An 11,529-nucleotide genomic window follows, 5' to 3' on the forward strand; every position below is an offset into this window, starting at 1 on the left:
TGTTTATGACAGCACAATTAGAAACCTGATTCAAATTCTGTGCTGGGGCCTTAGGGGAGCTGAGCTGTGATGCAACGCTGTAAGTTCCCACATTCCTCCAGAATGATGCGAGAGACTGATGAAGTAATATAGAAAACCATTACTTCAAGTTATTGCTGCTAAAGGTGGTTTTATAAGCAACTGAATCGTGGGCTGTGCTTAGTTTTTCATACACTGCTTCTGCATTGTGGTCTAGTTTTTGTTACGTAATGACATGTTATAAAATCTTATGTGCTGTTGTTTTTAAAGGTCGTATTTAAATAATATTAGAACCTGATATGTCCTGATTGATAAAACCTTAGAATTAAAGAGGGTGTACTATTGCTAATGTCACAAAATAACCTAAATTACAACTACAAACAAACGTGTGGGCATGTTACAGTATACAGGAATAATATGAGTACACCTGTATATGAGACAGGCTTTCAGTCACATAAACAAATGTAAGTATATATCTATCCTGCCACTGTACTTGGCTTCTTATGCTGGTTGAAAACATTACATCAGTATTTCCATACAAATAATTTTATATTCCTTATTGGATCTGAGCTTTATTGTCAAAACCAAACATTGTGGTTTGTGAAAGGACAGGAAAAGAATAAAAATCACTTGAAACAGCTCATTTATTAGATACACAAAGGAAGAAACCAGACCTGTACCACACAGAACTGCCTCTAAATCCCCCAAATTTCTTTTAAAAATATTACAAAACATCTATAAACATACACATTTGTAATAAATAAGATAAAAAAATAATTATACTAGTGCATATAATGTAAGATTTACAGAATTTACGTCAGTATTTCATAGAAAAGGGAATGGATCCTTGGTAAACTGCAGCAACTGATAAAAATATCCATCTTGTCAGTTCGCGTGGAAGATTAATGACTGGAAGCCAGGCAGCGCTGGAGAAAAGGGGGTAGAGGCAATTTGTCCATATGTTTTAACCTTTTCTGTCCTAAATTCTGATGAATCGACAGTCCACATAAAGCCATGAGGGATGGAGGATCACCTGAGAACAAGCCAGAAGCACATAGTTTAGTATAAGGCTGTGTTTTATCTTAATATTTCTGCGTACAAAGACAAATAAATAAATGAGGCACTCACGTGTAGAACCATTCATGTAGCGCAGTCGAATGCAGGCTCCTCCTCTGACACTGCTCACTGTTGGGAACAGCTCCACATCTCGAGGGAGGTCCTTAAAAGCTACGCCAAGGAAGCTGCCATTGACAACAAAACCCAGAGTCCCGGCATCGGCATCCAGAACCAGCAGGACACGCTCAGGAATGAGGAGAGGTGTTTGTGCCATCTTTGCACTTGATGAAGAGGAGGACTGTGACTTTGAATCAGCTGCCGCCTCAGAGTGACACCTCTTACTCCCAATTTCTGGGTAAAGCTTCAGAGTTTGCCCACCATGCCAGAGCTGATTGGTTTTGAGCTCCCATCCCCAGGACTGTGAATCTGCCCCCACCAGCACATTGTACCCTGAAGACTGCAGGGGACAGTCCTGCCTCGAAATGCCCACGACGGCATGAGTCCCTCTGTGTTCGGGCCTCCACACCACCTCCCAGACATGAAGTCCACTCTTCACTCCTATCTCCGCCCTCACGCCATCGCTGCTAAGCTCAGCGGGTGAGCGGGTCGCTTCCTGTTTGCAGGGGGACAGCAGGAAGTGAAGAGAACGGTGGACTGTGCTCCAGTGTGAACGACTGTCTCCTGGGGAAACTGGAGGGGAGTTCAGCGTAACTGCAAGGCGAGAGGAGGTTGGGACGGCCAGTGGGAGGAACGCTGATGACGAAAAGGGAGGCCTGTCGGCTGTCCTGCTGCAAAACCAACGTGACAGACTCAGACCCATCAGTGCAAACGGCAGGGTCACTCCTATGTGTTGTCAGAGGTGAACTATGGAGAACAACAAAAAAACAAAATGCGACTTAATATTAAACCTTAGATATGCAGTCATTAGAGAAAGAAAGTTTGAAAAACGAATTGGACACTTAATGCTTCCATAGAAATTAAGAGTGTAAGTAGCAGCCAGGTCCTGCTCATCAAATGTACTTAATTAACTGATCATCAGCAAGCACGAGCACTTCTATAAAAGCAAAAGGTTTTCAGTTTGCTGGTCTGGAGCATTCACAGTGTGGAGGTTAAAAACCATCATTCAGACTCAGAAGGCAGGCAGGATTAAACAAACAATGAGCCTTAGTCCATGAAACAAAGTCCAAAAGGCAAGGCAAAGCAAAGAGTCAGTCCACATAAACATCACAAGCGAACAAAAATGACATCTAAAACAGGCAGAACCAAAGACTTGACAAGTACAGGATGACCCAAGAAAGGCGAACATTTCTCTGTTGTTGAAAATGTCAACTGCGAAAATAAAGCTGCCAGATAAATAGACAGAGGAGCAGAAGTCCAAAGCAGTTTGGCATGAAAATATACAAATAGTTCAAATGTGTCCTTAAGTACAGTCCTTGAGTATAGGACTAAGTGCAAAGGTGTCGTATATTTAGAACTCATAACATTACTCAGTGAGAAATGCCTCCGTCAACGGTGGGTCTATTTAATTTAAAAACAATGAAATATGTGGTAAAAGTAATTATCTCAGACACACAGTGTTCTCAGTTTGCAGCAGGATAAAAGGAGGAGGTGGTTTGATATGAGAATATATATTCCAGAAAATGAACAAAGTTCTGAGCCCCTGGATAGTGTTGTTTGGGTTTTAGAAATATTTTTGCTAACTGATCCTGAGTTTCAGTTACACAGCTGAGAAGATTGCCTAAGTTTATCTTACAACAGCGATGCATATATGTGTTAGAAAAAATTTAGTGTTTCTATCATGGATTTCTCTGTCTTAATCTACTTTCCTGGCAACTTTGTATAGTTTTTACAGGAATTGGAACATTGGTGTAGTAGGGGATACTAGGACGCTGTATTTCAACATTATACACTTGGATTTTTTGTTGGAAATTATTTGATAATTATTCATGACAGTTACAGTTTTTATATTTAAATATAGTATTTAAACACGTTTAAATAGCTTAAAGCATATTTTTAGTATTAATGAAACAAATACAATGTTAAGGAACAGACAAGGGTGGCCAATTAAGCTAAAAAAAAAAAAAGGGGGGGGGGGGGTTAGCATAAAAATTGCTGAAATTTTTTTGTTAACTACATGAAATATAAAGGAAACAAATAGTTTTATAAATAAATACAGATTTGTTAAAGGTTAAGAAGGGTACTTCTCCGAACATGACACAAATGCTCTATAATAAAATTCACCAGAATTGAGGAGATCGGGTGTTAGATGCACAAACTTTTGGGGGAAGGATCCTCAGACCTCTTCATGATATCCTCCCCATAAAGGCAGGCCTACTCCCGTGTATTTATTTAACGTCACCTGTTAAGGTGGAGCAGAATAAAGTGAACTAGAAGAATACAGTAGTTTAAAAAAAAAAAAAAAAAAAAGACAGAAAGTCTCCATCGAGCTAAGCAAACAGTGTAGATAGGGACTTCCATCAGCCTTACCCGCTGGTGTGGCTCCTTCTCTGGTGCTCATGAGGAGATTTCCGTCACGAACCCTCCGCCTGGTTCCCTCTCTGAGCTTATATGAGGCTCTTATCAAGCATCTCCTGCGTCTTATCGCCGCTCGGTAACGTAACCGCTCCGGTGTTTTGGTGATGCTTCTCGACTCGACCTCCGGAACGGGAACAGCACAGTCCTGTCACTGCAGTCTGACGCCCGCAGAGATGCAGTGACAAGGACGAGAGAGCCGTGACGCTGTTTGTTGTTTATCTGCAGCCCTCATCACTTTCCGTCTTTATTTCTCCCTCCACTTTTTTTTTTTTTTTTTTTTTTATCGCGTCCGGTAGTGGATGTAAACATAAATGGCGAAACATAGGAAGAGAATCAGACTCGGACATTTAATCAACAAGAAGAGAAAAATAAAATAAAACCCGAAGCGGCTCATCGTTTGACAGAGCGCAGGCGCATCAGGGGACTGTGGGTCCTGAAGCCCTCTGTGCTGTCTTACAGACATGTGACGCACTAGAGCGCACTTTGGACAGAAGCTTCAAGCAAATAAAGATATATACTGATATATCTGCGTCCACAGACAACAGATTATAGATATATACTGCGTTTAAAGACAACACTTCTGACACTAAGATAGGATATTTATTTATCACAGGGCTATGAAACTCCTCTGTTACAGCAATTAGATTAGCTACAGTACTTAAACTTAAATTAGCAGAATATTATGTAACTCATTGGAATACAATGCAATACTACATGTTTCATACTTAATTAAAGTTGGTGTGTGTGTCCGTGTGTAAGAATGAGTTGTGTGGTTATGTGGATGTGAATTATGTGGATACGTGGGACTCTATTCAGTCCAAACAGAGAGAACTAAATAAATAAGGGTGTAGGGTTAAAATAAACTGTTAACATGTGAGAACAGTTGATACCTCCATGGACAGATGTGTTGCTCTCAGGCTGTTGTGATATTTGATACCACAAGTTACTACATGTGAAAAATGTGAAAGATGTATCTGTGATTATCCGTGATCGATAACGGTTTGTTCAGTGATCAGCCGATCACAGAGCCGACTTTCCTGATCAGTTTATTCAGTCTGTTGGGTCTATCAGCTCTGACGCTGCTCCCCCAGCAGACCACAGTAAAGTACACCGCACTCACCACAACAGAGGAAGAGAAAATCTCAGAAAACTCATATCAAAGATCTCAGCTTAATTATGAAATAGAGCCTGCTCATCCCCTGTGTCGGTCTTCCAGTTTAGCGTCTTTGGCCCACCACCAATAAATTTTTGTATTACTGATGTTTTTAATACTTGTTTTATGAAATTTTTTTTGTCAAATTAGAGATTTAGAGATTTAGAGATTAATAATATAAAATTTGCTGCAAGAAAGTGACCATTATTCCACTAAACTGAAATAATAATGAATGAAGTATTCACATGCTCCCATTTGTTGGCCTTCCTAAGACCTTTAGAAATATGATCCTAGCTGTGAATCTCTGAATGCAACTCCCTGATGTATTTATAACCCTAAAACCCTACAGACCATATTAACACAGTAATTCAATTCTGGCTTATTTATATAGTGCCAAATCACAACAGTCGCTTCAAGGTGCTTTATATTGTAAGGTAAAGGCCGTTCAGTATTTTGGAGAAAACCTCAACAATCAAACAACACCCTACCAGCACGCACTTTGTGATGGCAGGAAGGAAAAGCTCCCTTTTTGTCAAGGTAGCGCTGTGTGGTAGGCAGGAGTAGGACCCAAACCCAGGACTCATAACACAGAGGGATAAAGAAAAGATTTTATTTGCTGTAAAATCCAAACACTAAATACAAGGAAACAAAAACCTAAAACTGGAAACTAGGAATTACAAGGAATCCGAGAAGCACAGAGGAAACATAGCGATGTGGGACAACACAACAACAAGCAGAGGACGACAGAGGACATAAATACACAGAAGACAATTAGAGGATGGGAAACAGGAGGGATCACAGCTGGAAGTAATCAGACACAATGAGACACAGAGGAAGAAAAACTGAACACACTGAACAGCAACACAGCTGTCCCCCAACACAGCTGTCCCAAACCATCAACATGGCAACACACTGAACACAGGATGGGATACTGTCAAAATAAAAAAGGAAACACAGAGAGGGTGAAAAGGATGACGAACTGGGGAGAACACAGACGAGACCAAGACAACCAGAGCACAAAAGGGAACAGGCTAAATGAACAAGAACCTAAGAATTAGAAATACAAATGATTAAACTGGGAAAAGCAAGGAAACTGAAACATGATTAAAACTAATTCAAAGAATATAAATTAAACCAGAAAACACACACACTGAGTCACAGACCCAGGACCGTGACACTATTAACAGAAAGAAACGTTCAGCAGAACCAGGCTCAGGGAAGCCCATCAGCTCATCGTGGGGCTTCCCTGAGCCTGGTTCTGCTCGAGGTTTCAAAGAAAGAGAAGATAAAAAGGGCATGTAAAGCACAGGAAGATGGGACAAAACAAAGCTTGTTGCTTTTGTTTGAGCCTTTAGGATTTGCCATCCTATCTTCTGTACTTAAACAACTAATCAGCATGGCCAGCAGTCTCATCTATAAGACACTACTGAGGGCTTCTTTAACCCATAGATTACCAAAAATACCCACAGGAGAGCAGGAGAGGGGCACATAGCTTTGTTTACCACAGGAAAGAAAATGGAAAAACAAAAACTGCTGAGCTTCATAAATGATAAATGATTTCAGGTTTTTGGAATGAAGATAAAGTAGATAAATCAGACTTCTCGCAGATTTCTCTAAATTCAGCTTTGAAACCTGTGGGAATGTCGATATATGAATTGAGAGAGAAAAATTAGCACAGATAACTCAGCAGAGTTCTGTTTACGTAAACAGAACTCTGCTGTATATATATATATATATATATATATATATATATATATATATATATATATATACATATCATAAATAATTTTATGCATTTCAATCTGAGTGTAAAAGTCTGATTTAATCTCCATCCTTCCATCACTTAACTACTTCAGGGTGGTGGTGGTGGGGCTGGAGCCCAGGTGTCACAGGGTGAGAGGTAGGTGACCTGGAGAGGTCACCAGTCTGTTGCAGGGCATTTAATCCACCTTAAACCTCATTTTCCCCACTATTTCAGTTAGATCGGCCTGTAGAATAAATAAAAAACAACAGAGTTGAAATTTGTTCATTTTAGATTGCAGACAGAATTGTTAATGTGAAGTGTTAAGAAGTGTTAATGTGTTAAAACGTTAAAGTAAAAACTGCAGCTGCTACTGTAACCGTGACAGAGTTAGAAGTGGGAATAATGACTGTTAGAGTGAAATGGGGAATAATCAGCACACTGCTTAAATTAACTAATGCAATTACCCAAGTTACAGTTTCAGATTTTGTCGTTCGAGGTTTTTTTTGTTTATGTGTCTCACCTGTGGCCTTCCTCTTGTAGAAAATAACTCCAATAATTGGAAACACCAAAGCCAGCAGCAGCCCTGCTGCACCAACAGCAATCTTATTCTTCCCTGCTTCAGTTATTGGCACTAAAAACACATTTATCACTGTGTTAGATATACACACTTATTTAATATGTCTTATTTTAGAAGGATAACACCAATATGAGTTCTACTGATAAACTCTCCTCCAATCACTCTCTTACCCCAGTCATAAACCTTGGGCTCTGTGAGGCTGGCGTGCTCCACCACGCAGCTGATTTTCTCTCCAGGTTTTGATGAAATCTCGATGTAGGAGTGAATCTGGTAGAGCCAGTTTCCGTTGGGTAGTTCATCAGTGGAAGTCACATTAGATGTTGCCTCCTTTCCGTCCCTGAGCCACATCAGTTTGATTTGTTTGGGATAAAAGTTGTACGCGCTGCACATGAACAAGCCTGGATGTTTGCTATCTGCTGACTCAACTAACCTCAGCCTGACAATGGGCTTCACTGGAGGAAAGAACAGACAGAGCTATTTAATATAAAATGAAATATCATCAGTTAATACACTGATACTGGACTAATAACACTAAGTTTCTGTAATTATTTAGATTACAGTCAGACATGTGTAACAGTGGGACAGATGAAGAGTTTCAGGAGCTGCATTTTGCCGCGTATGTTATCCTGATTCTAAAAAAAAAAACATTGCAGGTGTTTCGACGATGATACATGAATGCTTTTCACTAAGGAAATGATCTGAACACTTCTTTCAGCCCACTTGATGAACAGATTCCTGCAATCATTCCCTCATAAAGTTCTTAAAACGTTTTCAGAAAAGCTGCTCTAAAGCATCAAGTTGTTTCTAAAGTTACCCCAGAGTGAGCAGGCTGCTGAACCCTAAAAAATCATTAGTTTCAGCTGTGCTCACCTGGTCTTGAAAGAATGTCCAACACGAGTGGGATGTTGGTTCTGCACTTCTCTTTGTTCTTTTTCTCATGTTCCAGGAAACCTTTGTTTTTATTGAGATTGTCTGCAATTTCTTTAGTTTTCTCTGTGTAGCCGACATATTTCCCCAAAGTGCTGTTGTACTGGCCCAGAAGCATCTTATTCAAGTAGACTTGCGCCAGATAAACAACATCATCTTTAGAAGTAAACAGGCAACGGATCACACCGTAACCAAAGTAAGCATCTGTAACACAAAGTCAACAATTAGCCAATATGGAAATGCTCATGTTTTTTTTATCTTCTCACACACAACAAAAGCACCAGTTTAAGGTTTACTTGTATTTTTATTTCTCTAACGATATCATTGTTGTATTGTTGTAACACAAACAATACAGTTTATATATTAAAGTTACTTACCCGCTGTTGAAAATATCAAGAGCACATGTGGTAGTATCAAAAAGTTGTGAGTGTGCATGGTGACGAACACGAAATCACGAATGAAAGTAGCAATCAATCTGATCTTCTCGCATAAGGAAGTGAATCTGCAGCTTGAGTAACAATAAACTTTTTAAAGAGTAGGCGTGGTGCTCTGTGTATGTATGTGGTGTGATTTATTTTCACCCTAACTGCTGGATTTGTGCAGACTGTAAAAACTTGTGTAAAATTTCACCTGAAGCTGGTTTAAACTGTTTTTGAAACCATACAGGAAGGCCGTAACACATCTGTTTGATATCCAAGCAGTGGTGCCTTCATCATGGAAAGAAAAAAGAAGGTTTTTGTAAGCGATAAAAGAAAGAACTGTGCTTGAGATGAATTAGTATTCAAAATTTGCTTCATTTACCCGCTATGGCAATTTATTACAGTGCAAACAAGGAATTTAGTTCCAAAATCAGAACTCTAGCATATGGTGTTATGTATTTCAAGTTGGAGTAAATTCCTAGCAGTAACGCCCTCTTTCAGTTTAAAATAACCTGAAGAAAAATTACTGCTGCAGGTCTGATATTTGTATCTTAATATTGTGCAGCGAATTGTGTGTATTTGTAGTTTCATGCCTATAATAGATTGAGATATTAGTTTCTTTTAAGTCCTTTGGAAATAAAAAGATATTAAAAAAAAATTTTTTTGGACCTTATAAAACTCATCGGTTTTACATTAACCTGAATACCTGCAATATTGTCATTACTGACAGAAGTAAAAACGTCTTTTTATTTTTGCTTTATTCATAAGACTAAATATTTACCCCAGATTCCTGTTTAGGGTCTCTCCAGTGCTCCACGGTGCAGCTGTAAATGTCGCCCTCGCTCAGGCTAAACGTCAGAGTTGAGAACTGGTGGAAGGTTTGATCTTTATTGGGAACATACCGACTGAGCGACACCTCTCAGACACTGGATGGCCGTTTTTGGTTTAGCTGAAATTGATGGAAGGTGGGTTGAAATGATTCACAAAGCCGATCAGGCTATTTTCAACCCCCAGCTCAACTTCTTCAGCAAGACAGAGGATGCTCTCAGGGGGTCTGTGGTGGGTTTAAAAACAACTAAGATCCATCATATCTTACCAGTTATGTTACATCAAAGATAAATGAAGTAAACAGCAGTAAAACTCATGTACCTTTTTCCTCCAGTGGATTTTTCTGTAATGTATAACACATTTGTTTTCTGTGTTCTCAGATCTCCAGATATTTGACTTGGGTTAATCATAAGATAGGTGGGCACTGTGTATACAACCCCATGTCTTTTATAATCAACATTAAAAAAGCTCTTCAGCCTTGAATTTACTTAACTTATATCATTGTCAAAACAGGTCACTATTGCAACTGAGAATAAAAACTTAAATAATAAATATATAAATTTATGTCAATAGAAAATTAGACGAACAAGGTCGTTCTGTTTAACTCTCGGGTATTTGGTTGTCTAGAGAAACATCAAAAGACGCCCATTGAAAGGTGAAGTTTGAAGGAATGTCAGGAACTCATTCTTAGATTGATTATTATGACCACAGGGCGCTTCATGTGTGAGTGGCCATTGTCAGGAAATTCAACATTGTCCAATTCAAGGCCACACATTTAATCTCTGTCTGGTCAATGAAAATAATAGACTGATCACACCTTACTTCCTAGGTTCCTTCCTGTAACTGAGACATTCTGAATTTGTCAGTAATTACATAAACAGTTCTTGCATCATCAGCCAGAAATATGAGAAATTACACAAGGCTATGCGTAATACACCACATTCCTCGGTTTTTACCACAGTTTTAGTCCAAAACTTTCTAACTTCCTTGTAACACGTGTGATAAGAATGACTACACACAAGTAGCATAAACCCAAAAAGCAGAAGTTGGTGTGTCAGGACCAAGGTGTTGCAATCACAGCTGCAGGGTTCGCAGGTCCCTGTGGATTTACTTTGCTAACGAAAGAAGTTACATCCAGTCCTTCTCACTAAAATGCACAAAATACTTTGAAACATCCTCATAAACATCTGCAAAGAAGATTTGAATCACTGTTTACCAAACTGCACTGTTTACCTCATAGTTTATGGCTTCTTCTTTTCTGCCTTTGCTGGCATGTTACTGAGTTTTGTTTTAACAACAACACATTAAATGCTTTGACAAGTCTCTTTCTACGTCACTAAAACCACTTAGTGAAGGAATTTAAGTTGTTCGGGTTAAACCAAACTAACATCCGTTTGAATACAAGGTTAGTTTTTAGTACTTGGATGATTGCTTTGCAGTCAGTAAAGGCCTGAAGTCTAGAATCAATATACACCAAATGGATTTTCTTTCATTTGAGATGCTCATCCAGGCCTTTACTGTAGCTGTTCTCAGTATTGCTTGCTTGGGGGTCTCTCTGCCTTAAGTCTTGTCTTCAAAAACTAAAATTCTACTGCAATTATACAGAATTTCCTGGAGGAACCCACCCGAGGGATTAATAGCTTTATCTAATCTAATCTAAAAAGCATGCTCTGTTGGGTTGAGATCAGATGACTGAATTGATGAAGCTGTTTTCCTGCAGTCTGAGAGCAATGGGCCTTTTGTTAAAATAATATGGTACTGTGAGGTCTGTAAATTTACACAATGTGTAACAAGCGGGAACCACTAGATGTCAGCAGATAGCTGTCAGTTCTGCTTTCTTATCCTAACTATAGTGGCCAATGTAGGACAAACATGTTTTAGTCAGGCAAGAGATCAAAAACACAAAATTTAGAATGCCCCCCACAACAGCTGCAGCTGACCAACGTATTTCCACTACTGTTTAAAAAAAACAAAAAACAAATGCAATCAAGTAATGGTCAGTTAGATAGTTTTCAGTACTTCAAAAACTACATCTGTAGTGAGTGTATTCAGATATGAAAGTGACTCTGGACCAGATTCACCCCAGAGCTTTTTCGCTATCTCTGAAAGGCTGTCAGTTCACTGTTTATCTCAGTTTTCAATGCCAGGTGAGAAGCATCCACCTGGCATTTACAGTTCAGTACAGAAACAACTTTAGTGAAGGTGACAAATGATCTTATGGTGCTCTGACAGTGGACTCATCTCTGTGCTCGTCCTGCTAGACCATAATATT

General features: G+C 39.2%; 2 protein-coding genes across 3 annotated transcripts; both read right to left on the minus strand.

Moving 5' to 3' along the window:
- Window positions 1-644: 644 nt before the first annotated feature.
- Window positions 645-4,010, minus strand: LOC120732238 (SPRY domain-containing SOCS box protein 1). 2 transcript variants are annotated; one of them, XM_040029690.1, is made up of 4 exons: window positions 3,562-4,010; window positions 3,316-3,433; window positions 1,147-1,938; window positions 645-1,051 (listed from the first exon to the last, which is right to left on the minus strand). In XM_040029690.1, exons 3-4 carry the CDS (start codon window positions 1,892-1,894, stop codon window positions 921-923), a joined length of 879 nt encoding a protein of 292 aa, XP_039885624.1. In that variant the 5' UTR covers window positions 1,895-1,938; window positions 3,316-3,433; window positions 3,562-4,010; the 3' UTR covers window positions 645-920. The 2 variants fall into 2 exon arrangements, with proteins under 2 accessions (XP_039885624.1, XP_039885623.1); XM_040029689.1 differs by lacking the exon at window positions 3,316-3,433 and having other exon boundaries at window positions 3,562-4,009.
- Window positions 4,011-6,727: 2,717 nt separating this feature from the next.
- On the minus strand, window positions 6,728-10,639 carry LOC120732248 (DLA class II histocompatibility antigen, DR-1 beta chain-like). The gene is made up of 5 exons (XM_040029703.1): window positions 8,388-10,639; window positions 7,954-8,214; window positions 7,254-7,535; window positions 7,027-7,137; window positions 6,728-6,750 (listed from the first exon to the last, which is right to left on the minus strand). The coding sequence occupies exons 1-5, from the start codon at window positions 8,443-8,445 to the stop codon at window positions 6,737-6,739; spliced, it is 726 nt and encodes a 241-aa protein (XP_039885637.1). The 5' UTR covers window positions 8,446-10,639; the 3' UTR covers window positions 6,728-6,736.
- Window positions 10,640-11,529: the final 890 nt, after the last annotated feature.

Source organism: Simochromis diagramma, unplaced genomic scaffold, assembly GCF_900408965.1.
Source record: "Simochromis diagramma unplaced genomic scaffold, fSimDia1.1 OVJJ01000361.1, whole genome shotgun sequence".
NCBI lineage: Eukaryota > Metazoa > Chordata > Actinopteri > Cichliformes > Cichlidae > Simochromis > Simochromis diagramma.